This window comes from Aquarana catesbeiana, linkage group LG10 (genome assembly GCF_042186555.1).
Source record: "Aquarana catesbeiana isolate 2022-GZ linkage group LG10, ASM4218655v1, whole genome shotgun sequence".
Lineage (NCBI taxonomy): Eukaryota > Metazoa > Chordata > Amphibia > Anura > Ranidae > Aquarana > Aquarana catesbeiana.
In genome coordinates this window covers 238,388,886-238,416,733 of record NC_133333.1, presented here as the reverse complement: position 1 = coordinate 238,416,733, position 27,848 = coordinate 238,388,886, and the positions used below count along the sequence as shown (strand labels likewise).

Below are 27,848 nucleotides of genomic sequence, written 5' to 3'. Positions count from 1 at the left end.
GCCGCTGGCATCTTAGCACCAATGATGGCATGTAGCCCAGCTGCCCAGGCCTTAGCAATGAAAGATGCTAGATGCTCTTCTGCATCCTAGCAACTAGTGACGCTGCATGGCACAGCCGCTGGCATCCTAGCACAAATGATGGCATGTAGCCCAGCTGCCCAGGCCTTAGCAATGAAAGATGCTATTCTGCATCCTAGCAACCAATGACGCTGCATGGCACAGCCACTGGTCTCCTAGCACCAATGATGCCATGTAGCCCAGCTGCCCGTGCCCTAGCAATGAAAGATGCTATTCAGCTTAGTCTGCATCCTAGCAACCAATGACACTATATGGCGCAGCCGCAGGAATCCTAGCAACCAATGATACCAAGTAGTCCAGCTGCCTGTGTCCTAGCAATAAAAGATGCTAGATGATATTTAGCTCACTCTGCATCCTAGCAACCAATTACACTGCATGTTGCAGCCGCTGGCATCCTAATGATAGGCACTGCACAGTCTGACCGCCTGTGTCCCAGCAACCAAAGAAGCTTGACCATCGAGTGAAAATCCATCTGAGCCCATCATTGCTTGACATAGATAAAGCAAATGGACACAAGTTTAGTGTAGAATGACTGACAGCTCCCCCTGCCTCTGATTTATGTTTTGAGGCACTATGATGTCACAAGTGTAATGCAAACAACTGTCAGCTCTTCTGATCGCCGATTTATGTCTGCAGGCACCGTGATGTCACAAGTTCAACGCAGAACAATTATCAGCTCCTCTGTCCACTGATGACACCAGGAGCTCAGTGCAGAGCGATTGTGAGCTCCTCCGTCCACTGAATTGCATCATGAGGCACTAGGATGCCACAAGCTCACCTCTGAACGATCGACAGCTCCTACCACTGTGGGCAGGAGAACGCCACACGCTTAGCACAGAATGATTAATCGCTCAACTGCCTATAATTTACATCTATAGGCACCATAAGCTCAATGCAGATCGATTGACTTCTGGTGCACGATTTACGTCTTGAGACACACAAGCTCAACACAGAACGATCGTCAGCTCTATCAGCCCCCTGAATTATGTCATGAGTCATTATGACACCACAAGCTCAATGCAGAACGATCGTTAGCTCTTTTCGACTAATTTATGACAACAGGTAGCATGATGCCACAAGCTCAACCCAGAATGATTGTCAGCTCTTCTGGTCATGTATCTATGTATACAGTCAACGTGACTTCACAAGCTTAATGGTCATTAGCTCTTCTGCCACATGCTCAGTGCAGATCGATCGACAGCTCTTCCAGCCACTGATTTACAGCTACAGGCCCATGACTCTACAAGCTCAATGTAGAACGATTGTCAGCTCTTCCGATCGCCGATTTGCATATACAGGCATCATGACAACACAAGCTCAACACAGGATGGCCAGCTCTCTTGGCCCCCCCGATTTATGTCTACAGGCACCTTGATGCCACAAGTTCAACAAAGAACGATCGTCAGCTCTTCCAGGCCTACCCCCAGTTTACGTCTACAGGCGCCATGACGTCAGGAGCTCAACCCAGAACGACTGTCCGCTCTTCCTGCCCCCAATTTACACCTTCACAGAACGATCGGCAGCCCTTCTTTTACATCTCTAGGCATCAAGATGAAACAAGTTCCACGCGGAATGATTGTCAGCTCTTCTGACCGCCAATTTACCACTATGGGCCTGATGACATCACAAGATAAGTGCAGATCGATTGTCAGATTTTCTGCTTCCCGATTTACCACTATAAGCATGAAGGTCCCATGGACTCAACACGGAACAATTGTCAGTCCCCCCCCATTTAGGTAACACCACAAGAACACTGCGCATCGATCGCCAGCTCTTCTACCCCCCCCCCCCCCCAATTTGCATCTACAGGTAATCCCACAAGATTAGAGCAGATAGATTGTCAGCTCTTCCGCCACCCCAATTTAGATCTACAAGTGCCATGACGCCACAATCGCAGACTGATCGCCAGCTCTTCCGCCCAATTAACATCTACAGGTGCTGTGACGCCACAAGCTCAGCGCAGAACGATCGTCAGCGTTTTCGGTCTCCAATTTATGCCTAGAGATGCAAAAAACGCTACGTGTTCAGAGCCGATCGATTGTCAGCTCTTCTGGTTGCCGATTTACCACTGTGGGCGTGACGACGTCACAAATGCAGTGCAGAGCGATCGTCAGCTCTTTCTCCCCAATTTACGCCAAAAGGTGCCGTAACGCCACGTGTTTAGTGCAGAAGAATCGTCGGCTCTTCTGCCAACTCAATTTATATCGACAGGCAACATGACGCCACAAGGACAGATTGATCGTCAGCTCTTCCACTCCCCTGTCCAATTTACAATTACAGACGCTACATGTTCAGAGCAGACTGTCAGCTCTTCTGGTCGCTGATTTACCACTATGGGCGTGATGACGCCACAAGCTCAGTGCAGATCGATCGTCGGCTCTTCCAGCCACTGATTTACGCCTACAGGTCCATGACAACACAAGCTCAACACAGAATGATGATCGGCTCCCGACCCCTGATTTATGTCTACAGGCACCTTGATGCCACAAGTTTAACAAAGAATGATCGGCAGCTCTTCCGTCCTCAGTTTACCACGAAGGCATTATGACCCCACAAGTTCTGTGCAAATCGATTGTCAGCACTTCCTGCGCTCTCCCCCACCACCCCATTTGCATCTACAGGTGCTGTGATCCCACAAGTTTAGAACAGATCGATAGACAGCTCTTCAGTCACCCCAATTTATATGTACAAGTGCCGTGAGGCCACAAGCTCAGAGCAGATCGATCGTTAGCTCTTTTGGCCCCCCCATTTACGTCTACAGGTGCCGCGACGACACGCGTTCGGTACAGAAGGATCGTCGGCTCTTCCACCACCCCAATTTATATCTACAGGCAGCATGACGCCACATGTTCAGAGCAGATTGTGAGCTCTTCTGGTCGCTGATTTACCACTGTGGGCGTGTCATTGATCGCGAAACGGGGATCGCTAAGGGCGATGATTGGGGTCCCATAGACGTTAGAAAGAGCCGACAATCGATCTGCACTGAACACGTGGCGTCACGGAGCCTGTAGACGTAAATCGGTGGGGGGTAAAAGAGCTAATGATGGTTCTGCACTGAGCTTGTGGCGCCATCGTGCCCACAGTGGTAAATCAGCAACCAGAAGAGCTAACAATCGATCTGCTTTGCCACAAGCTCAGTGCAGTACGTTAGCAATCTTTAGCCCCCCGAATTTACGTCTACAGACGCCGTGACGCCACGCGTTCTACGCAGATAGATTGTCAGCTCTTCCTCACGTCTATGGGACCCCAATCAACGCCCTCAGCGCTCCCCGTCTCGCGATCGATGACACGGGATTTTCAGGTTGAAGAAAGCAAAGCACGCTCGGTCAGCTCGTCGCCCCCGGTTACATGTCTCCAGCTCGTTGTCCCCGGTTACGCCGCCAGCTCGTCGCCCCCCGGTTACGCCTCCAGCTCGTCGCCCCCCGGTTACGCCTCCAGCTCGTCGCCCCCCGGTTACGCCTCCAGCTCGTCGCCCCCCGGTTACGCCTCCAGCTCGTCGCCCCCCGGTTACGCCTCCAGCTCGTCGCCCCCCGGTTACGCCTCCAGCTCGTCGCCCCCCGGTTACGCCTCCAGCTCGTCGCCCCCCGGTTACGCCTCCAGCTCGTCGCCCCCCCGGTTACGCCTCCAGCTCGTCGCCCCCCGGTTACGCCTCCAGCTCGTCGCCCCCCGGTTACGCCTCCAGCTCGTCGCCCCCCGGTTACGCCTCCAGCTCGTCGCCCCCCGGTTACGCCTCCAGCTCGTCGCCCCCCGGTTACGCCTCCAGCTCGTCGCCCCCCCGGTTACGCCTCCAGCTCGTCGCCCCCCCGGTTACGCCTCCAGTTTGTCTCCCCCCGGTTACGCCTCAAGCTCGTCGCCCCCGGTTACGCCTCAAGCTCGTCGCCCCTGGTTACACCTCAAGCTCGTCGCCCCCGGTTACGCCACTAGCTCATCACAGAACGATCGGTCGCCCCCCCCAGACCCCCATCTCACCGATCTGGCCGATGAACTCGATCTTCAGGCCTTGGTGCTCCAGCCTCTTGCCCGGGCTCCTCAGGGTGACGGTGACCCGGCCGGACACGGTCTCCCCGTCATAGAAGAGGAAATATTTCTCCTTCTTGCCGTCCTCCGTCTTGTGCTCCACCCGCCGGCGGCTCTCCGCATCGCTCAGGGTGACGTCCAGCTCGGCAGACGGGCCGAAGCCGAAGAAGCTCATGGCGGAGTCCGGCCCCGGCGATCAGGATCACTGACAGCTCTGCACCGATTTCCCCCGGAGCCCCCCCCGCTCTCCGTTGCTGCCTGTGCTCCGCACACTGCGCATGTGCCGGCTTTGCAAAGGCTAACGGGGGCTGCATTGTGCGCATGCGCGGAAAGGGCAACTTGCCCGGAGCAAACATGGACACCGGGGAACCAAGATGATCCGCATGCGCAGAGCAATGGATGTCCGTCGTCGAGCGGCTTCCATGTTACTTACTGGCAGCTGCCGTGTCTGGAAGTGAAACTCAGCCAGGACATAACATGGCGACCGTGGATTCAGGGCGGGACACCGGCGCTCCGTGGTGACGTCTCTGAAGGGAGTGCGCTGGTTGGTGGGTTTGTGTTTGGTTTTGGCGCTGCCCTCCTAACGAAGGAGAGGGGATAGCAGAGACCGGCTGATGGCTGACACGGAGGCGGCGGTGTTGGAGGCCCTGGGCCGCTTCGGGCTGCGGAGCCTGAGGAGAGGTGAGCACCGGGGAGGGGGCAGGGCTGTCATTACAGTCCCAGCATGTGATAGGGGGGGGATCCCTCTCTGCTATCAGTCCCAACATGGGACTGGGGGGATCCCTCTCTGCTATCAGTCCCAACATGGGATAGGGGGATCCCTCTCTGCTATCAGTCCCAACATGGGACTGGGGGGATCCCTCTCTGCTATCAGTCCCAACATGGGACTGGGGGGATCCCTCTCTGCTATCAGTCCCAACATGGGACTGGGGGGATCCCTCTCTGCTATCAGTCCCAACATGGGACCGGGGGGATCCCTCTCTGCTATCAGTCCCAACATGGGACTGGGGGGATCCCTCTCTGCTATCAGTCCCAACATGGGACTGGGGGGATCCCTCTCTGCTATCAGTCCCAACATGGGATAGGGGGTCCCTCTCTATCAGTCCCAACATGGGATAGGGGGGGATCCCTCTCTGCTATCAGTCCCAACATGGGACCGGGGGGGATCCCTCTCTGCTATCAGTCCCAACATGGGACCGGGGGGATCCCTCTCTATCAGTCCCAACATGGGACCGGGGGGGATCCCTCTCTGCTATCAGTCCCAACATGGGACCGGGGGGGATCCCTCTCTGCTATCAGTCCCAACAGGGGACCGGGGGGGATCCCTCTCTGCTATCAGTCCCAACATGGGACCGGGGGGGATCCCTCTCTGCTATCAGTCCCAACAGGGGACCGGGGGGGATCCCTCTCTGCTATCAGTCCCAACATGGGACCGGGGGGATCCCTCTCTGCTATCAGTCCCAACAGGGGACCGGGGGGGATCCCTCTCTGCTATCAGTCCCAACAGGGGACCGGGGGGGATCCCTCTCTGCTATCAGTCCCAACAGGGGACCGGGGGGGATCCCTCTCTGCTATCAGTCCCAACAGGGGACCGGGGGGGATCCCTCTCTGCTATCAGTCCCAACAGGGGACCGGGGGGGATCCCTCTCTGCTATCAGTCCCAACATGGGATAGGGGGGGATCCCTCTCTGCTATCAGTCCCAACATGGGATAGGGGGGGATCCCTCTCTGCTATCAGTCCCAACATGGGACCAGGGGGGATCCCTCTCTATCAGTCCCAACATGGGACCGGGGGGGATCCCTCTCTATCAGTCCCAACATGGGACCGGGGGGGATCCCTCTCTGCTATCAGTCCCAACGTGGGACCGGGGGGGGATCCCTCTCTGCCATCAGTCCCAACGTGGGACCGGGGGGGATCCCTCTCTGCCATCAGTCCCAACGTGGGACCGGGGGGGATCCCTCTCTGCCATCAGTCCCAACGTGGGACCGGGGGGGATCCCTCTCTGCCATCAGTCCCAACGTGGGACCGGGGGGGATCCCTCTCTGCCATCAGTCCCAACGTGGGACCGGGGGGGATCCCTCTCTGCCATCAGTCCCAACGTGGGACCGGGGGGATCCCTCTCTGCCATCAGTCCCAACGTGGGACCGGGGGGGATCCCTCTCTGCCATCAGTCCCAACGTGGGACCGGGGGGGATCCCTCTCTGCCATCAGTCCCAACGTGGGACCGGGGGGGATCCCTCTCTGCCATCAGTCCCAACGTGGGACCGGGGGGGATCCCTCTCTGCCATCAGTCCCAACGTGGGACCGGGGGGGATCCCTCTCTGCCATCAGTCCCAACGTGGGACCGGGGGGGATCCCTCTCTGCCATCAGTCCCAACGTGGGACCGGGGGGGATCCCTCTCTGCCATCAGTCCCAACGTGGGACCGGGGGGGATCCCTCTCTGCCATCAGTCCCAACGTGGGACCGGGGGGGATCCCTCTCTGCCATCAGTCCCAACGTGGGACCGGGGGGGATCCCTCTCTGCCATCAGTCCCAACGTGGGACCGGGGGGGATCCCTCTCTGCCATCAGTCCCAACGTGGGACCGGGGGGGATCCCTCTCTGCCATCAGTCCCAACGTGGGACCGGGGGGGATCCCTCTCTGCCATCAGTCCCAACGTGGGACCGGGGGGGATCCCTCTCTGCCATCAGTCCCAACGTGGGACCGGGGGGGATCCCTCTCTGCCATCAGTCCCAACGTGGGACCGGGGGGGATCCCTCTCTGCCATCAGTCCCAACGTGGGACCGGGGGGGATCCCTCTCTGCCATCAGTCCCAACGTGGGACCGGGGGGGATCCCTCTCTGCCATCAGTCCCAACGTGGGACCGGGGGGGATCCCTCTCTGCCATCAGTCCCAACGTGGGACCGGGGGGGATCCCTCTCTGCCATCAGTCCCAACGTGGGACCGGGGGGGATCCCTCTCTGCCATCAGTCCCAACGTGGGACCGGGGGGATCCCTCTCTGCCATCAGTCCCAACGTGGGACCGGGGGGGATCCCTCTCTGCCATCAGTCCCAACGTGGGACCGGGGGGGATCCCTCTCTGCCATCAGTCCCAACGTGGGACCGGGGGGGATCCCTCTCTGCCATCAGTCCCAACGTGGGACCGGGGGGGATCCCTCTCTGCCATCAGTCCCAACGTGGGACCGGGGGGGATCCCTCTCTGCCATCAGTCCCAACGTGGGACCGGGGGGGATCCCTCTCTGCCATCAGTCCCAACGTGGGACCGGGGGGGATCCCTCTCTGCCATCAGTCCCAACGTGGGACCGGGGGGGATCCCTCTCTGCCATCAGTCCCAACGTGGGACCGGGGGGGATCCCTCTCTGCCATCAGTCCCAACGTGGGACCGGGGGGGATCCCTCTCTGCCATCAGTCCCAACGTGGGACCGGGGGGGATCCCTCTCTGCCATCAGTCCCAACGTGGGACCGGGGGGGATCCCTCTCTGCCATCAGTCCCAACGTGGGACCGGGGGGGATCCCTCTCTGCCATCAGTCCCAACGTGGGACCGGGGGGGATCCCTCTCTGCCATCAGTCCCAACGTGGGACCGGGGGGGATCCCTCTCTGCCATCAGTCCCAACGTGGGAGAGCGGGGGTCCCTCTCTTCTAGCAGTCCCAGCATGTTGCAGGGGGGGGGTCCCCTCTGCAGTTCCCCATAGGATAGAGAATTTGTATCATTGTCGGGAATGAAGGGGGGGGGGGGGGGTCTGGGGACAATGACCATTCTAATGAAATCTGATTCTATCCTCTACTTCCAGCATGGGTGGACTCTGTCTGGGAGTTGGAATTTACTGAGACGGAGCCTCTGGATCCAAGGGTGGAGGCTGAAATCGTAGAGAACGGAGTGGAGGTGTTTACCAACCTGTATGACAGTCTGCTGCCATTCGCTTCTGCCGATCAGGAGAACACACGGGTGAGTTGTATGTGAAGCCAGGTTATGGCTACTGACATATATACATATTCCTAATAAGCTGTAAGTACAGTATAGAATAATCCCCCACTGACCTCTGTAGTGTCAGGCACTGTGGAAACGATTGATCCTCAACATTAACAAGAGACTCAGTAAGCCTCAGTTCACACAATGAATTGCACAGGGACGCGCTGCAATTGCTCTATTCACTGCAATTTAAGGCCATTCGTTTTGAATGGCGCACTGAATCACACCAAAAGTAGGCACTTCTACGCTTGTACCATGCGATCTGGTGCAGGCAAATGCACTGTGTTTAGGGTGTCGTTAACTTAACATTGACACTTGCTGCAGATCACAACTGCGGTGCGTCTTAAATGTGCACAGTACGTGGGTTTCCCGCACCGCATTTTAGTGTGAGCCTAAAGTCTGACCGGTCTAAAATCTGTGTTTGTTAGAAGGCTGGAAGGGGGAGCTGAGCAAGTGAAAGTAAAACAAAGAAGCTTCAAAATTTGCAGAGCAATTATTCCATAAAGTTTGCTGCTATGGAGATTAATGAGGGCTTGGTATAAGAGCCCAACTCTGGACAGGTAAAGAGTAATTAGCCACTTCATGACGAAGGTACAACAAACCTTAAAGGAGTTGTAAACCCTCTGCGTTTTTCACCTTAATGCATTCTATGCATTATGGTGAAAAACCTTCTTTACTGCAGCAGCGACCCCGGGCCCCCCTTATACTTACCTGAGCCCCGTAATTCCCACAAAGGGAACAAGCACACCAGCTAATTGGATATAACACATCCTTACTGGATATATTGATAGCAGCACAGCCATTGGCTCCCGCTGCTGTCAATTAAATCCAATGATGTGGGCGCTGGGGGGGGCGGAGCAGAGTCCTGCTGTCTGTGCCAATAGACGCAGCAGCAGGACACGGGAGCGCGCCCGCAGGGGTGTCCCGTATTGTCAGCAGGTGAAACGGAGGGGGGGGGGGGGAGAAAACTAATTCCACCACCAAGATTGGTAAGCTGCAGTACAGGTATATTATATTTTTGGTTTTAGGTTTAATACCCCTTTAATGAGTGGTCTCAGGACCCTTTCTCCCCATTGGTACATATTGGGATTGAAATGTTGCACTTGACTAATAACCATAAAATATAAATTACAAACAACATAAACCTTAATTCTCAAACATAGATTTGAATATAGAAAATGGGCATAAATTATAAACTTGAGTAAATCAAGTAAAGTGTCCACAAATGGTCCCATCTCCAAGTGTGGAGCAGGTAAAATAAAACCCCTTCAAAGACCTTTTAGATTTGTGATAATAGGAATGCTTGTTTACCAGCTCCCCATGACACAATTCTCAAGGGTGGTCATAAGCAGTTATCATGGACCCCAAGGCCTCCTCTTGGACCACTTCTCTATCCACCAGGGACACCACTGATCAAGCGCTTGTATCGGAATTTTCAATGCTAACATTCATGTAATGCAAACAAACACAGTATAGTATTAAAAAAAATCTCCTAATACATTTCTTAAACAAAGAAATACTCCCATGCAGACATAAAAAAAAAAAAAAATCAGCCAGCATAAAAAGTCCACTTTCTGGAACACGATGACGTCAGTAGGTGGCTCCGCCCAACATGTTTAGTCAGGAAAATACATTTTCCTGGGAGGAGGGGGGAATGTGATTGCCAGTACCCCAAGTTCACTCTTCTTGGTCGTCTCTAGCTTGACTAGACCATACTCTTTCTATTGTTGTCGCCAACAGTGCAAGGACCAGCAGCCACATCATTAGGATGAGATGTTGGCACTGGTAGGAGAGCCTGCCTACAAATTGGGGAGTAATTCCAGATTTTCTGAAAACAGTTAGACATTGAAGTTTATTCACTGCTTGTTGGAGCAGACCTTTGCTCCAAAATGGGGAGTGATCCATAAAATAATGTTTAATATTTGAATGCCCATTGCCTGGCTCCAGAACTTCTCTAATTTCTAAATTACTGACCAGGATGCTAGTTGGGTAAAGAAAGGTCAGACGTTTTTACCTGCATGCTTGTTCCAGGTCAGTGATCCAGTGTTTTGAAGCTACCGTGCAACAGTTAGTCTATATGTATAAAGAGCTGTTAAGCTACAATGTGTTTTCCTTCTGTTAGTAATTGTACATGTCTGTTTTGCAGAGTGTCTGGGCTCTATTTGCTGAGAATGACATTTGTCGTAACTCCCTGGTGGTTGTGCTCTACCACTTTGTCCACGTTGGAGAGAATAAGAAAGCGGGGTATATGCAAAAGTGTCTGGCCCTGCATGCGGCTGGCCTGTACTTCCTGCTTCTGGAGATACCCGGTAAGTGTCTGATGCTCATTTGGCAGCTACACAGCTCCCATTGTGGAAAGTTGGTGTATAGTAGAAATGTACAAAAAAGGGGCAACCTCCCCAATCTATAACTTGCCACTTTTACAGCAAGGGGCACATGAAAGGGCAATGCACATCACAAAGAAATGATTTCCCAGCACACTTACCAACCAGCCTGCAAAGAAAGCAAATTGGCCCTGTCTTACAGTTTACATTTTTTTTTTTTTTTTTCCACACTTTTGCAAATGTATGCGAAAGCCACAATGCTCACACCAAGAGACCTCCTGTATATACCGCGCTCCTATGTCTAAATTTCCAGAGTCTCTATAGTAGGAGCACATAGAATGGATAGTGTGACCCTGGATTGGCTGTTGGCTGCAATTGTGCTATTTGCTGGTCGTCACGTGCGTCCTTGTACCTTTAAGGAGGGGTGGGCTTCCTCCTGGCATACCTGCCCTTAAAACGGAGCTCCTCCCTAAGAGAGAAACTCTGCTTGTCTGCCCCCCTCCTCTGCCAGATTTAACAACTTTAGGGGGGAGCTGGTACCTGGTTCTGACAAATACCCGCTCCCACTTCCAGCTTAGTTCGCTTTGACGGCGTGAGCTGGAACTTTGCCCCCCCCCCCCCAGCTAGACTGTTCACAGCGCGACGTGATTTGCGCATGTGCAGTAGGAAACCGGCTATGAAGCCGCAAGGCTTCACTGCCGGCTTCCCTTAGCCGAGATGGGGGGCGCCAGCACCTGAGAGCCGATTCAAGAATCTGCAGACACCGCTGGGTGCCTGGACAGTAAAGTGATTAACCCACTATATACACTTTACAGTATCCTCTGTTTAATCATGTAATGTGCCCCAGTGTCTGTTCCTTATAAAAATAATGCAGTATCTAACTGTTTCACAGTGCTGATCGGCGCTCACATGACCCGCTGCCTCTCTCCTCTCTCGACCTGACAGCTGCAGCGGGCATGGCTGACATCAGTCAGGAGGGGAGGAGGAGAGAGGGCCCGCTGCAGCTGTCATGTGAGAGAGGAAAGAGACAGCGGGTCATGTGAGTGCCGATCAGTGCTGTGAAAACAGGTATATAGTGCATTATTTGTATAAGGCACAGACACTGGGGCACTTTACATGATTAAACAGAGAAGATGGTGTCAAAATGTATGTAATTTCAGCAGCGGGAAGGGGTGGGGTGCAGCGTGGCACGGACACAAAGCTGACGGGGAGGTGTTAGAGGATAAAGGAAAGCAGAGGAGATAGCGGGTGACGGAGACACATAAGCTGACCACGGTGTCGGGGGTCAGCAGCCATGATACACTGTAGTCAGATTACAGGTGAGAGGGCAGGATCAGCCAGGTATTTCAGGTGATACATGGGGCCAAATTACACAGCACAAGCACTGTGCTGTATAAAATGCTTTTAAAGGAGCCGGATCTTTGTTACCAAAATAAATAAATAACGCTTTAAGTGCCCTAATAGTCAGCAGCTACAGTACAGTATTTGTATCTGCTGACATAATTTTTGGAGAGGGGCAGAACTCTGCTTTAACCACTTGCTTACTGGGCACTTAAACCCCCCCTCCTATCCAGACCAATTTTCAGCTTTCAGTGTTGTTGCACTTTGAATGACAATTGCGCGGTCATACAACACTGTACCCAAATGAAATTTTTATCATTTTTTCACCACAAATAGAGCTTTCTTTTGGTGGTATTTGATCACCTCTGCAGTTTTTACTTTTTGTTAAAAAAAAAATGTAAAAAACTGAATTTAAAAAAAAAAATTTTTTTATATTTTGTTATAAAAAATTTAAAACGGTAATTTTTCTCCTTCATTGATGTACGCTGATGAGGCGGCAGTGATGGGCACTGATGGGCGGCAGTGATGGGCAGCACTGTCAGGTGGCACTGGCACTACAGGTGGGCATTGATAGGTGGCACTGTGGGCACTGTTAGGTGGCACTGATGAGGCAGATGTGCCTCTTCCACTTGGGGACCGATGTTCCTCACATCTGAGCCGGTGATCGGCTTTTTTTTCTACTCACGCTGTCAGCGTGAGTAGAAAAATAAAACGATTACCGATCTTTTGTTTACATCATGTGATCAGCTGTAATTGGCTGACAGCTGAACGCATGGTAAGGGGCCGGGACCGGCCCCTTACTTGGATTGGTGTTCAGCCGAGTCTCAGTGACTTGGTGATCACAGCGCGCTCGGCGCGCGCCCTACAGGGCGCGGGCAGGGAGCGTGCACAGGATGTGTAGTGGTTAAACAATCTATTATACGAACTCCGAAAGTATTGGGACGACGGCCTTTAAACGCACGTGAAATTTAATGGCATCCCAGTCTTACTCCGTAGGGTTCAATATTGAGTTGGCCCACCCTTTGCAGCTATAACAGCTTCAACTCTTCTGGGAAGGCCGTCCACAAGGTTTAGGAGTGTGTCTATAGGAATGTTTGACCATTCTTCCAGACGTGCACATTTGTGAGGTCAGGCACTGATATTGGATTAGAAGGCCTATCTCACAGTCTCCACTCAAATGCATCCCAAAGGTGTTGAGGTCAAGACTCTGTGCAGGCCAGTCAAGTTCCTCCACCCCAAACTCGTTCATCCATGTCTTTATGGACCTTGCTTTGTGCACTGGTCCAAATCATTTGGTGAAGGGGGGATTATGGTGTAGGATTGTTTTTCAAGGGTTGGGCTGGCCCCTTTGTTCCAGTGAAGGAAACTCTTTAGACGTCAGCATACCTTTTGGACAATTTCAAAAGACATTTTGGACAATTTCATGCTCCCTACTTTGTGGAAACAGTTTGGGGATGGTCCCTTTCTGTTCCAACATAACTGCACACCAGTGCACAAAGCAAGGTCCATTAAGACATGGATGAGCGACTTTGGGGTGGAGGAACCGGACTGGCATCAACCCAATAGAAACGCCATTGGGATAAATTGGAGTGGAGACAGCGAGCCAGGCCTTCTCGTCCAACATCAGTGCCTGACCTCACAAATGCGCTTCTGGAAGAATGGTCAAACATTCCCATAGACACACTCCTAAACCTTGTGGACAGCCTTCCCAGAAGAGCTGAAGCTGTTACAGCTGCAAAGGGTGGACCAACTCAATATTGAACCCTACAGAATAAGACCGGGATGCCATTAAAGTTCATGTGCGTGTAAGGACGGGTGTCCTAATACTTTTGGTAATATGGTGTATTTGCAAATGTGTGCAAAAAAAAAAAACCCTCTGTTTTTAACGTAAACTGTTAGTAGACATGGCCAGTTTGGTTGTTTTGCAGACTGGTTGGTAAGTGCTGGGAAATATTTTTTGTTTGGTATGGTAGCCTTCGATGTGTACACCTAAAGAATACCTGCGCTGTGCCCATGCCACTCTCCCCAGCAGCACATAATCTTTCTACCACTTCATCCTGTTGGCCAAGAGTAAAAAAATACCCAGTGCAGAGGCGCATGTGACACATTTTATTATCACGTGGTGGCACTGCTACTTGATGATTTGCCCTAGCACTGTTACGGGGGGTAGGAGGAGAGTTCTCAGCCCTTTTGTGAGCTCCAGTTAGTGACTGAGAGGGGCTTTAAAACAAACTTTTACTCACCTTTTTAATGTCTGTCCTCCTTTAATACGGCAGGCAGTGTTGCCAATCAGGTGTTTCACCCTGTCTTGTTTGATAAATGTGTGAACACCCTGGAGAAGTGTTGGCCACAGGACCCGGACTCCAACCGCAAAAGGAAAAAGGACACCGTTAAAAGCTCTCAAGGAGACAATCGTGGAGGCAGAAAACGTCCCAGGCCTGTGCGAAGAGAGATGGAAGAGGTAACTTTGCTGAATGGAGAACGTTTCAAGATGCTTAGCCCAGATCCATGGCGTTTGGTGCTTTAGATTTCTCGCCATGAAAAGAGTGCTTGTAGGGTCCCATTTACACTTGTGAATGGGACCATATGTAATTAGATGCAGGGGTTCCCTGTGTTTTGCTGCAGGCAGGTAGCCAGGCAATCTGTGTCCAGGGCTGATCAGCATTGCTGCACAATCGATTTTACATGCGATCAGCCATGGGAGCCAATTGCAGGTATCCTCTGCTGGGTCTCCCTCAGCTAATCGCAAAGAGCCCCTTTCGCAAGTGTCAATGGGGGTCTAACTGTTTATGGATGACGCAACCTTAGTTCTTTCCATAGTCTTAGTGATGTATTTATCATATGCTGTGGTACTCCCACCATGCCTCAGCCTGCATTTTAAATACATTTCATAAAATGCAGGCTGAGGTGTAGTCTGGAGATTTTTCCTTAGGAGCTTTGTGATTGGAGGAGAGGCCTGTCATTTGATTTTGACAGGTCACATGATTGGGATTTCCTCCTGAATCTTTTTCCATTACTTTGAATAGCGTTTTGCTTGCTTCAGAGTCCAAGAAGCAAGCAGAAAGTGCAATCACTGTGCTTTGCAAAACAGTGCAGTGTGTGTAGTGGGGTGTTTTTTTTTTTTTTTTTTTTTTTTTTTTTTCTTCAGTAGGGGGAGGTATTCTGTTGGGCTGACCCTTCCTTCTCTAAGACGATAACTCTTTCTCCATAAATGCAGTACAGTAAGCAAGTGTTGTCTCCCTAGGAAAAGAAAGTTACGTTACTGGCAGGATCACTATGTAAAAATAAAGATGGGGGGGAAATAATCCAGCTACCACTAATGAACTTCATTCTTTTATGTGCTCTATTTAAGCTGGATGATATATCTGAAGAGGAAGAAGAAGTCTATTTTTCTACCAGAGATCTCATGAACCTCAGAGATGCCATCATCCTTCTCTTGAAAAACTTTTTGCGTCTCCTGCCAAAGTTCTCCCTAAAGGACAAGCAGCAGAGCATGCTGCACTGTATGCAGGTGAGGAGTGCCATCATGTCATCCTGGCTTAATTGTGCAATCAGGAAGTTATGTTACTTAAAGCAATATTTCCACCGCTGGGGCAATGTGAAATTCGCAGTAGGTAACAGGCTGTGAAGCCAAAAGGCTTCACTACCGGGTTCCCTTTTCTGGAATGGTGGTGGCTACAGCCGATCCAAAGATCGGCTGGAGTGCTGACATCGCAGGCTCCCTGGACAGGTAAGTGTCCATATATTAAAAGTCAGCAGCTGCAGTATTTTGTAGCTGCGGACTTAATTTTTTCGTGGGGGAGGGCTGGACCTCCTCTTTAAAGTGGAGTTCCACCTCAAAAAAAAAAAAAAAAATGAAAAAAACCACATTTGGAGAAATTTTTTTTTTTTTTTTTTTTACTCACCCCTGAATGCCTGTTGCTAGAGGGGGTCCCTTGTAGTCTGCCTCTTTCGGTGCCTGGGCTCCTGACGTCACTTCCCTCGGCGCAGGAAGGGAGATCGCCTCTCCACCCTCCCGTCAATCATCTGGGAGACATGACCGGTCCCAGATGATTGCGAGGCCAGTGACGGCGTGCGGCTCGCGCATGCGCAGTGGGTGCCCGGCTGTGAAGCCCCAGCCGGGCGCCCACAGTTTAAAAATGCCGGCGCCGCGGGGGGGTGGGGCGAGCGGTGCTTCGATCCCTGCATCGCTGGACCCTGGGACAGGTAAGTGTCTGATTAAAAGTCAGCAGCTGCAGTATTTGTAGCTGCTGACTTTTACTTTTTTTTTTTTTTTTTTTATGGGAACCCCGCTTTAAAAACCACCAAAAGAAAGCACTATTTCAAATGAATTTGGGTTCAGTGTTGCATGACCAGCAGCACTGGTAATGCAGTGGCAATATAGGCAGATGCTCAAGTGGTTATGTGCATCTAATCAACAAGTCTTCTCTCCTTGGGGGATAGATCAGTCTTCATTGCTGAAAATGCTGAACTCCTAAAATTAAGTGAACAGAAGAATTTTAGTAAAGATTTTTGTTTCTTTCTCCAGATTTTCATAAACCTGACTAGTTTTGAGACGGTGCCCCAGGAACTGTCCTTTTCAGAATCCACGTAAGTTAATCTCCCCCCCCCTTTTTTTTTTTTTTTTTTTTTCCCCCCCGGTTTTTCGGACTCCTCTGTTACATGGCTTGGATGGATGAGTAGCTAGGAATGCAGTATAACCAAATTTGCTAAGCAGTATTGTAACCAAACCTTAAAGTGTTACTTAACCCAGGACCTGCATTCACTATATCTGGTGGATGGATATGCAGTTATTTTAGTAAATACAAATGGCTTAATACCTTTTCTCATCAGCAATATATAGCAGTCTTGTGACATTTTTATTTATATCCGTGTCTGATTTAAAGTTTTTGTAGGAGTTTTCATGCTGCGCTGACACGCTGGAAGGCCAGGCCATAGCTCTGTCTGGCTGGAACATCAACATAAACCTACATTGGGCTTGTGTTTTCATGCTGTTTAATACAATTCTATTTTCATGATGGGTTCTCTTTTAAATAATACATTTTTTAAAGGGGCATCACGGATGTTTTTCAGGTCTAGGCTTTGGGTTTGTTTTTGCATATTGTGCATTACGCTAATTTATTTATTTTATTTTCTCTTGTAGCAGTCCCAACCGTTTGAAATATGTGCCGGAGTTGGCATATCATGGGCTGTGGTTGCTGTGTCAACCCAGCCATGGTGACAGCAACCAGGTGTGTTACGCACTTTTTTTCATTCCGTTACCTAAATAGTAAAGCAGGGTGGGTGAGTTATCTGTGTATTTGGCATGCATGATTACAGAAGAAGTATCGCCATTTTTAGTGGAATCCTCCAGGGGACCTAGTGCATGGCGTGCTTAATCCCATTCTGATCTGTGGCCACATTGTGTATTAAAAGGACATCTTTTTCTGTGTCTGTTGGCTGTAGCTCCATCCCAGGCAGAAGCCCAATTTATGGACCTTTCTATGGGAAAGCCAGAGCACGACACTTTAGCCATTGCCCCCTATCTCTCTAGATCAGTGATGGTGAACCTCGGCACCCCAGATGTTTTGTAACTACATTTCCCATGATGCTCAACTACACTGCAGAGTGCAAAAGCATCATGGGAAATGTAGTTTCAAAACATCTGGGGTGCCAAGGTTCGCCATCACTGCTTTAGATCAATGCTATTTTATTCATATCTACTCTTATTCATGCTGGATGTTGCTGGCCATCCGGAACCAGGCAGGTAGTGCAGCCACTATACGGCTAAGGACAGAGTTTGCAGACCTAGTGGCAGCATCCATAGGCTGACTGTACTCGGTGCTGGCGGGGCCTGATAAATCTTTTACAGTCAAAGTAATTCGCAGATTCAGTTAATGTGACTGACAGTGCTCCTCATTCAAGGCAATGCAATGGCAATAACACAAGCCTCCAGCTCGTACTCTACCTTTTAGACGATCGATTTGCCTTGCTGATACTGCTCAGTCAGTGTAGACCCAATGGCCACATCTGTAGGCTGACTCCCTGCTCAGTACTGGCAGGTGGTGATTAATCTACACTCTTAGTACAGTGATGGTGAACCTTGGCACCCCAGATGTTTTGGAACTTAATTTCCCATGATGCCTCAACTATACTGCAGAGTGCATGAGCATCATGGGAAATGTAGTTCCAAAACATCTGGGGTGCCAAGGTTCGCCGTCACTGCCGTAGTATCTTCAAATTCACTAAAGACCTTAGCAGATCTGTGGGGGTTGTGTGGGTTGTTTTTTTTTTTTTTTTTTTTTTTTTTTTTTTTTTTTTTTTCCTCAAAAAAAAAAAAAAAAAAAAAAAATCTTTATACCTACCTGCTCTGTTGCAGTGGTTTTGCACAGAGGAGCCCAAATCCTCATCTTCTCAGGTCCTTCTTCGTTGCTCCTGGCCCCTCCCTCCCGTTGCGTGCCCCCCCACAGCAAGCAGCTTGCAATGGGGCACCTGAGCTGCAGCTCCCGGTGTCCATTTAGTCACAGCTGTGGCTCAGCCCCTCCCCCTTTCTCTTCTCATTGGCTCCTGCTGCTGTCTGGTACCGCACAGCTGTCTCAGCCAAAGAGGACGGGAGTCCCAGACAGCCGAGTCTCTCATGCAACATCGCTGGATCTAGATGGACCTCAGGTAAGTATGAGGGGGGCTTATTCACACAGAAGGCTTTTTATCCCAATGCATAGAATGCATTGGGATAAAAAAAACTGCCTTTACAACCACTTTAACTCTGGTAGGCAAATAAACTGAACATGGGTTATTAAATTGTGTATGTGATAGCATTGTTCTCTTTAAAACGGATAGTTCTCATTGCTAGTAGCAAGGCACTGGGCACAGTAATTGATGTAAATGTTGTTTCCCTACATAACTCCTTATCTTATGTCTCCTACTTGTAGACTCTTCGTCGGCTTTTCCAGCGTCTGCTGAGTGTCATTTTGATGGTTAAGGGAGGGCCGGGCTCAAACCCTTCGTTACTTGCAATCAACGCTCCTGTAACCAGTGCACGGGACCATGCTGTTCAATTTGTCTGGTATGGATTACCGCTGGTCAATTAAGCTTTTAAAGAGTAAATCCACTTTTGTTGGAAAAAAAAAAAAATTCCCATCTGGGTGATCAACGTACATTGCAGGGATTTTAATAAACTTTGTAGATTTTTGCCTGTTTCTGCTCTTTGTTGGAACTTTGCATCTTGTGCGGGACTGATTTCTTGGAGTGACTAATTCATTACAAGAAGCTGATGCACTTTCAGGGTTCTGGTGAGAAAAGTTGCAGCACTCCTTTTTAAAAGTTATATTTTTGTTGCAGAGGATGCCTAAAACCTGACTTGTATTTTAGTGCAGAATTCTTCACAGAAGCAGGAAATTACATTTCTGGGGGGTATTCTGTACACCATCTGTACATTATGCCTCCAGGTTGCTAATGCATTGCATTCTTAGAAAACTGCAGCAGCTTCAGATTAAAAAGGAAAGGGTGTGGTGTTTAACCACTTGCCAACCGTGTCACGCATATATATTGCGGCACTCCTGGGCGAAATCCCGTACGTGTATGTGCTACCCGTCTTCGGCCACCAGAGGGCTTGTGCGTGCCGCCGGAGGACTGTGTGTGTGTGTGTGTGTGTGTGTGTGTGTGTGTGTGTGTGTGTGTGAAAAACGATATGGCTCCTCTCCTAGTCACTCCCATCCCCACACAATTAGAACATCCTGAGGGAACACACATTTAACCCCTTGATCGCCCCCTAGTGTTGACCCCTTCCCTGCCAGTGACATTTGCGCAGTAATCCAGTGCATTTTTATAGCACTGATTGCTGTATAAATGCCAATGGTCCCAAAAAAGTGTCAAGTGTCATCTGTCCGTCGCAATGTTGCAGTACCGCTACAAATCGCAGATCGCTGCCATTACTAGTAAAAAAACAAACAATAATATATAATAAAAATGCCATAAATCTTTCCCATAGTTTGCAGATGCTACAACTTTTGCATAATATATGTATGTGTGTGTGTGTGTGTGTGTGTGTATGTATATATATATATATATATATATATATATATATATATATATATATATATATATATATATATATATATATATATATATATGTGTGTGGTGTTTTTTGGAGTGGAGTTGCTCTTTAACCCTTTTTTTTTTTCTGGCTATATATTTTCCTCTTTTACAGTTTTATTGTGGACAAGCTGAAGGAAATGGCTCTTCCTGTTCTATGGATTCTGTTACAACACACTTGTGCCAAGGTAACTCCTGACTTTTACAGCTAAGCAGTGCAAAGGCCATTACCAAGTGTAAAGTACAAGTAACCCACAGCAATTGATATAATATTTTCTTTTCATACATCAGGGGACACAGAGCCATAGTAATTATCAAAAAAGCTTGCCTGTGTTTTCTGAGATGTTTCTTAACCACTTGCCGACCTGCTGCTAAAGCGACACTGTGCTGAATCGCAAAACGTGATCTGGTCAGGAAGGGGGTAAAATCTTCTGGGGCTGAAGAAGGCCAACCATTAGGAAATAGTTGGCCAAATGTTAACTGGTAGTCGGAGGTGTAAGAAACCTGTCACTTTGCACATATTTGGTCTTTTTTATAGCTTACATATTCTGCTTTATATACTTGTAATCCCTGGGCTCCCCTGCCTATCCTACAGTTCACACCAGTGTGGCTTTGAAATCTCGCTACTTCAGCGCACCTTCAAAGCCACCGATCTGTGTGATTTGGACCTCTGATTTCTTTGCGACTTCATTTAAAGTGGAAGTCCATGCTTGATCTAAAATCCCTGCATCTATAGACACCCACAATCTAACACTAACCTATCTAGCCCTGTCAGTATACACTTTTTTTTTTTTTTTTGTGTCTTCTGCCGAAGACATTTCAGACAACAGCTGTGAAATGAATGGGAAGTGACGTCACCCATAGACTTACTGTGGGGCTTCCATTGTCGTTTGTGTCCTTTGCACCCTCCTCCACAGCGAAGCTGCAGATGACAGCTCAGCGTGGGGTCGGATCGCCTGCAGAAGAGTTATATATACTGATTTTTTTTTTTTCTTTACAGGGCTAGATAGGTTAGTGTTAGATTTTGGGTGTCTCTAGATGTAGGGGTTTTAGCATGGACTTCCACTTTAACAGAAGTCTATGCAATTCGCAATGCAATCCCAAAAAAGTAGCGAAGGGACCTTTTTTTTCTTTTGCTACGATTTGAACGGTTCCTTTCCTGGCAATGGGGTGTGACTTGTCATGCACTTTTTGAATGGTCAAATTGCCAGGGCTAAAGGTATAAAGGGCTAAACCAGGGCTAAAGGTGTTTAAATTCTTACAGTTAACTTTTTTTTTTTTTTTTTTCGGACATTAGCAACAACCGGAGTAGAAAAGCCTGTCTCCTGACAAGATGCTGTGCAGATGGACCCTGAGCACAGGGTGGAAGCAGTGGTCTCTCTGCATTGGTAAAACACACCACCTTCTGAGTCAAAACTATTGTTTTGCAATTGCTCCCTCATTGGAGAGGATTAACTGACTCATCGGGGAGTGTCTGACCTCTACTGAGAGACCACTGCTTCCATACAAAGCAAAGACACAGCATTCAAGTGGAGAACAGACTTTTCTAATCGGGATGCAGCTTTTTAATTAAAAAAAAAAAATGAATTTAGTTTTTATGTTGATGAACCTGAGTTGTAGCTACCAATTTTTAACATGAAAGTTCAATTAAGTTTTAAGCCCTAGTTCACACTGCCGTGACTTGAATGCGACTTGAAAGTTCAAAGTTGCATGACAATTCGCGCCCTGTTAACGGCACTGGAACCGTTCTAATCGGTGCTACTCAAGCTGCTCCGACTTAGAAAAGGTTCCTGCACTACTGTGGTACGACGTCAACCCGACTTGCATTGACTTCTGTTAAATAAGTCGTATGCAAGCTGCAATGAACTTGCGCACGGATGTCTGCTTCAAAGTCGCAGCAGTGTGAACCAGGGCTTAAGTTGATGATAAACTGCCTTTTGTATATTACAGAATATAATTCAATTTTTTTGCCATCCAATCAATGCATCACCCTGTTTTAATTTTGCATTGAATAGTGTCCTGATAAGTCAGAGTATCGCCTATCAGCAGCGCAAACTCTGGTGAAACTACAAGATCAACTTCCCAATGCAAAATACGCGTCATTCATAGACTGGCTATGCAAATACTCCAGGAACTCAAAGGTAACATAAGAAAATACTCTAGTAGGATTATATTAATACTTTCTGATATTTTCAAGCCAAGGGACTTGTGTGAAGAAAAGGGGACACACAGGTAATGAATAACATTCATAGTACAACTAAAGACTTCTGCAGTACATTCTAGACGCCCAAATGCAGTCACTATGTAAAGTAAAAACACATGTAGCTCCGAGTGAGCGTCTCAACAGGTGTATTGTGTGCTGATTGACGAGCTACGGACTTGTGAATCATCATTCACAATACTGATGGCCACGACCCCTGCAACATGATTTTATCCCACTGTACACATGGGTGGCAACTCTGCTCTGAATTCAGGAGCAGTGCAGCATTGTTGCCACTCTATCACAGGAAGCTGTATTAGATGGACCTTAGTGGCAGGGTTAAAAGTGATTTTTGCAAACGTTCTCTTAGTTCAAGGGAACTAAGAGAAAACTGTAATTGCAGATGTACCTTTACTTTTAAAATGATTCTAAAGGTAGTAATTTTTTTTTAAAATTGCAAACAAACTATACACACCTGCTCTGTGTAATGGTTTTGGGGGGGGGGGGGGATTGGCTGAGTGGCCCCATTTACATGAATGGGTCACAATCGGCAGGCAAAAGCAACAAGGTTTAATTTGTGCCGTGGCATGTGTACACTTTTGGCTGCTGCCTCAGCAGCTTAAGGGGGTAGGGATTGGGGACAGTAAAACATGACTCAACCGCAGGGTTTACCACTCACCAACTCTATATGTGAATGAGCCCTAAGGGTGCCACTGCCGAATGCAACTAAAGCCTGATGCACACAGGACGAATGTCGGGCAGCATCAGCCGGTTCAATAGAAACCGTCCGACATGTGTATGGCAGCCGTTCGTCCAGCTTCTGTTAAAGGGTCATGACTGAAAAAGGTCTGCCGATCGGCGCTCTCTGCCAAAGGGCGTCCACCTGTCAGAACACAATAGAGCAGCAGGGGAGATTGCTGTACCAACTTTAGATTGTTAGTACAGCAGCCCTGACCTGAGCGGTCAGGTGTGTGTTACTGGGATGAACGAATGAAAAACTAGTAGTGTGCACCAGGCTTAATAGCTCATTGACAAGTGCAGCATGCACTGCTACTCCTCTCAAAAGCGATCCAAGTGTGTTTGATAGGTGGTGAGGAGGCGATACGTTGCCTCCTCACCATCTGATTTAAACATGATTGCAATGCACACAATTGTGACATGGTAGTACAGAAATTAGGGTTTCAATCATGTGTGAGGAGGTGACACTGTACCTGGTTATTTTTTACTTCTCCCATGTTGTTTAGGTAGATCTCCACCTCTAAGGTTGCCTACCCCTGGATTGTGTGTGTTTTAAACTAATTATGGTGGAACTAGGTTTCTTAAAGTGGACCTTTCAACAAGTGAATTATGCATAAATAAATTCCTGACCTAACCCAATATACAGCAATAATTAAAAAAATCCAATTTTTATAATTCTAAAAAGCCATCCTTGACCTCTCTAGTCCAGTATTTGTCCTTTTTTGTCTAGGCAGGTTGATGCCTATTCCCTTCACCCCATCCCCCTCCAGATGAAGAACAGTGTCTAAACTATTTCTAGCCTCTAAGTTAGTTGCTCTTAATTGGATACAGCCCACCCCACCTACCTTATGCCAGTGGCTAAACACAGTTAAACTGGTTCTAAAAGCTCAAGGTTTTTTTTTTTTTTTTACCCATAAACCCCCCCCCCCCCCTTAAAAAAAAAAAAAAAAAAAAAAAAAAAAAAAACTTACCTTAGCCCCATCGCGATTCAGGCTTGTACGTGAGAGCCTCAGCTCTCCGGGGACTCTCCATCATTGGATGAGACAGCAGCAGGAGCCAATGTTGATTACAGCCAGTGAGCCAATGAGGAGAGCGAGAGAGGAGCAGAGCCAAGCCACAGCTCTGTTTGTGAATGGACTCGGGAGGGAGCCTGCTTGGGTGTCCCCATAGCCAGCTGCTTGCTCTGGGGGCAGGAGGAAGGTGTCGGGAGCACCGGCGGGGGACCACCAGAAGAGGAGGTTCAGGACTACTCTTTGCAAAACCCATGCACATAGCAGGTACGTAGAACACGTTTAAAAAAAAAAAAAAAAAAAAAAAATTTCTTTAAATACTTTTGCTGTGTGAGAGGCTGCCCCTAAAAAAATAATAGTTTAGGATGTTTTGGTGCTCCTCCCATTCTTTCCACAACATCCAGAAATGTAGACATCACCTTTTTCACAAGGGCTTGAAGGTGGCTCAGTGATTATACATTCGCAAGGGCTTTATATCCATGATGTCCAAATGATTCCAGGAGATGCTTTGATATAAGCTATGTTTTATTTTCGAAAATATAATGCAATTAATTACTTTTCTCTTCATGTATACTCAAGAAATTTGTACAACAAGTTGATATTTCTGAATTACTGATTATTTGGTATGTTGTCAATCTACCTTTCTTATTGCAATAAACAGAGTTTAAAAATAAAGATAGCGTTGACTACAAATTTAATTTGGTGCCTCCATTTGGTTTTGTCTCAGATCTCATACCGAGTGTTCGCTCTTGATGCGGCAGTCGCTCTGCTGGAGTTGCCAGAGAGGGTCCCGGACTCTTCCTTCCCTCAAGAGGACCTGAAATTTCTTCAGCACAAATTCTTGATCCAGGCCCTCATTTTCAGCCGCTGTTCGGACAAGGCCCCTACTGTTCGCAGCAAAGCCCTTTCTTGCCTGGCACAGTTCCTAGAGAAGAACGCGGTTTCTGAAGGGGTTCAAGAACTGCTTCAGGGCTGTAAGTGTGTGTGTAATATATGTATATGTGGGTGTGTATATAGAGAGAGATAGATATAGATAGAGATGGAAATATCTATATAGAGAGAGATAGATATAGTTATAGATATATATCTAGATAGAGATGGATCAATAGAGATATCTCTATCGATATAGAGATCTCTATTTATCGATATAGAGATAGGTAGATATGCATATACGTCTGTCTCCATTATTACCCAGCATTAATGAAATTGTATGAAAAAAGTGTGTGTGTATATCTGTAGAAATAGATCTATTTAAAAAAATTAAAGGAACACTTTTTTTTTTTTAATCAGAGTATAGCATCAATTAAACTCCTGGGATATTGAAATGGTCCGTCAAGGAGCAGAGGGGGCCGTTAATCAGTTTTAGCTGCTTTTGGTGGTAGTAAAATCAAAAGGTACACTAGATTGGGAACAATAAGACGACCTCCAAAACAGGAATTGTTTTACAGGTGGAAGCCACTGACTTTTTTTTTTTTTTTCCCCCTACGCATTTTTTCTGTTTTTCACTAGTTTTGCATTTTGGCTAGGGTCAGTGTCTCTACTGGTAGCATGAGGCGATACCTGGAACCTATAGAGGTGGCACAGGCAGTCCAACTCCTCCAGGATGGCACATCAATATGTGTTATTGCCAGGTTTGCTGTGTCTCCCAGCACAGTCTCAAGAGCATGGATGAGATTCCAGGAGGCAGGCAGTTATTCTAGGAGAGTTGGACATGGTCGTAGAAGGTCTTTTAAAGCGAAGTTCCGCCAGAAGAAAAAAAATAAGTCAGCAGCTACAAATACTGCAGCTGCTGACTTTTAAAATGTGGACACTTGCCTGCCCAGGGCGCCCGCGATGTCCTCGCCCAAAGCTGACCCGTCCCTCAGCTCTGGGTGCAGTCGCCAGGCATCTTCGGTAAAGGAATCAGGAAGTGAAGCCTTGTGGCTTTACAGCCTGCTTCCCTACTGCGTATGTGCGAGTCGCGCTGTGCGTTCTGAATGGTCCCTGCTGTCTTCTGGGACCTGTGTCTCCCAGAAGACAGTGGAGGGGGGGGCCGGACATGGCGTAGTTTGCCGCAGATTCTGCGGCACTCTTTCACTGGAAGAGGGCGCAAATACCTTTATTAGACAGGTATCTGCTCCCCCCTGAAAGGTGCCAAATGTGACACCGGAGGGGGGGAGGAACCAGATCACCGAAAGTTCCATTTCTGGGTGGAACTCTGCTTTAACCCATCAGCAGGACCGGTATCTGCTCCTTTGTGCAAGGAGGAACAGGGTGAGCACTGCCAGAGCCCTACAAAATTACCTCCAGCAGGCCACCGGTGAAAATGTCTGACCAAACAATCTGAAACAAACTTCATGAGGGTGACCTGAGGACCCGACATTCTTTAGTGAGCCCTGTGAAGCCATGGAAAACGTTACACTGCCTGTTACATTGTTCAGTATGACCAGTTTGCTGGTGGGTCAGTGATGGTCTTGGGAGGCATATTCATGGATGAACGCACAAACCTCTACAGGCTAGACAATGGCACTCTGACATCCATTAGGTATCGGGATGAAATCCTTGGACCCATTGTCAGACCCTACACTGGTACAGTAGGTCCTGGGTTCCTCCTGGTGCACAACAATGCCTGGCTTCATGTGGCGAGGGTATGCAGCCAGTTCCTGGAGGATGAAGAAATTGATACCATTGAATGGCCCCCACGCTCGACTGACGTAAATCCAATAGAACACCTCTGGGACATTAGATTTTGGGCCATCCGACGCTGCTTAGTTGCACCTCAGTCTGTTCAGGAGCTCAGTGATGCCCTGGTCCAGATCTGGGAGGAAATACCCCAGGACACCATCCGTGGTCTCATTCAGAGCATGCCCCAACGTCAGGCATGCATACAAGCACGTGGGGGCCATACAATCTACTGAGTACAATTTTTGAGTTGCAGCAATGAAATTTCAGCAAAATGGACTAGCCTGCTGAATCTTTTTTTTTTTTTTTTTTTTTTTTTTTTTTAACTTAAATTTTCGGGGTGCCTTTGAATTCTGCCCTCTGTAGGTTGATAATTTTCATTTCCATCAAACGATGTGGCATCCTTTCCTTCCTAATACGTTACCCAGTCCATATCCGTATAGATATCCAGCATGATTTTTTTTTTTTTCCCCATTTGAGATCTGCTGTGTTTTCAAAGTGTTCTTTACATTTTTTTTTTTTTTTGAGCAGTGTGTGTATGTATGATTATAGTTCTCTTTTTGTGGCATTAAGGAAATGTCCCTGTAACTGGCAGTGCAGCTGTTGCTACCTAGGTGCTGCAGCTCCTGGTTTTGAAAGTGCAGGAAAAAGTGGACAAGCCTGCTTGTGCCTCTACCAGCCAAGCCAAGCCTCGTAGGTAAAATATTGTGAATGTTGTTTTTAGGGAGCTTTCCTCCACTGCACCACCTGAGACACATGTGGCACCAGCAAAGTACAAATTAACTATTTCTTTTGCCATAGTTTTTTCTCTGGGGCCTTTGTGTGAGGGAGACCCTTGGCGGTGGGCTTCAGGTGTCTAGGCATTGTTGGCTATATTTCATCCTCGACAGGCCCTGTGGTTTTAATGGTAGTTTACATCAGACCCAGGCCTCATGTGAAACCTGGCTCTTCACAAACTCACATACCCTCAAACAGCAGAGTCCTAAGCCCTCTGCTAATCCCGAAGAGTAAGTATGTGGTGATGCTAAGATGCCGTTGTGTCAGATTTCTGATGTTAAAGTAAATTTGCAAGAACCTTTGCTGTATGTATGGATATTGTAAATAAGAAAATGTTGAATAAAGAAGTAATGGAAAAAAAAAAAGAAGAATTTGCAAGAACCTCTTATACAGTGTTAGAAAAGAGCTATCATCTACTAGATTTCACTTGGCTGCCCTAAAGCCAACCTTAACTTGTGCCACTATTCCCATCAGCTTCCCAGGAGGCTTGTACAGATAAGTGATTTCTAAAGGGTTTGTTATTGAAAAAGAAAAAAGAAACATGTTATACTTGCCTGCTCAGTGTAATGGTACACTTCTTGTTTTATTGAGGTGTTTATCATAGAAGTGTTGAGGCATTATGGAAGGATGTTGTGCCAGGAAAAGGTTAGGGTTT

The 27,848-nt window shown here is 48.3% G+C and overlaps 2 protein-coding genes across 2 annotated transcripts in view; one reads left to right on the top strand and one right to left on the bottom strand.

The window, feature by feature from the left end:
* VPS26B (VPS26 retromer complex component B) overlaps positions 1-4,418 on the bottom strand; it is a gene marked incomplete in the record, with an annotated part of 37,597 nt that extends 33,179 nt beyond the window's left edge. Inside the window, 1 exon segment of the mRNA XM_073603484.1 lies at positions 4,048-4,418. Coding sequence (XP_073459585.1) covers positions 4,048-4,270 — 223 coding nt within the window.
* Positions 4,419-4,503: 85 nt separating this feature from the next.
* The window catches only part of NCAPD3 (non-SMC condensin II complex subunit D3), a 63,473-nt gene continuing 40,128 nt past the window's right edge, over positions 4,504-27,848 (top strand). The window contains exons 1-11 of the mRNA XM_073603483.1: positions 4,504-4,776; positions 7,891-8,045; positions 10,216-10,378; positions 14,011-14,195; positions 15,087-15,245; positions 16,263-16,324; positions 16,878-16,965; positions 18,646-18,779; positions 19,923-19,995; positions 21,823-21,948; positions 24,483-24,729. Coding sequence (XP_073459584.1) covers positions 4,710-4,776; positions 7,891-8,045; positions 10,216-10,378; positions 14,011-14,195; positions 15,087-15,245; positions 16,263-16,324; positions 16,878-16,965; positions 18,646-18,779; positions 19,923-19,995; positions 21,823-21,948; positions 24,483-24,729 — 1,459 coding nt within the window. The 5' untranslated portion in view covers positions 4,504-4,709. The remainder of the gene's footprint in view (positions 4,777-7,890; positions 8,046-10,215; positions 10,379-14,010; positions 14,196-15,086; positions 15,246-16,262; positions 16,325-16,877; positions 16,966-18,645; positions 18,780-19,922; positions 19,996-21,822; positions 21,949-24,482; positions 24,730-27,848) is intronic.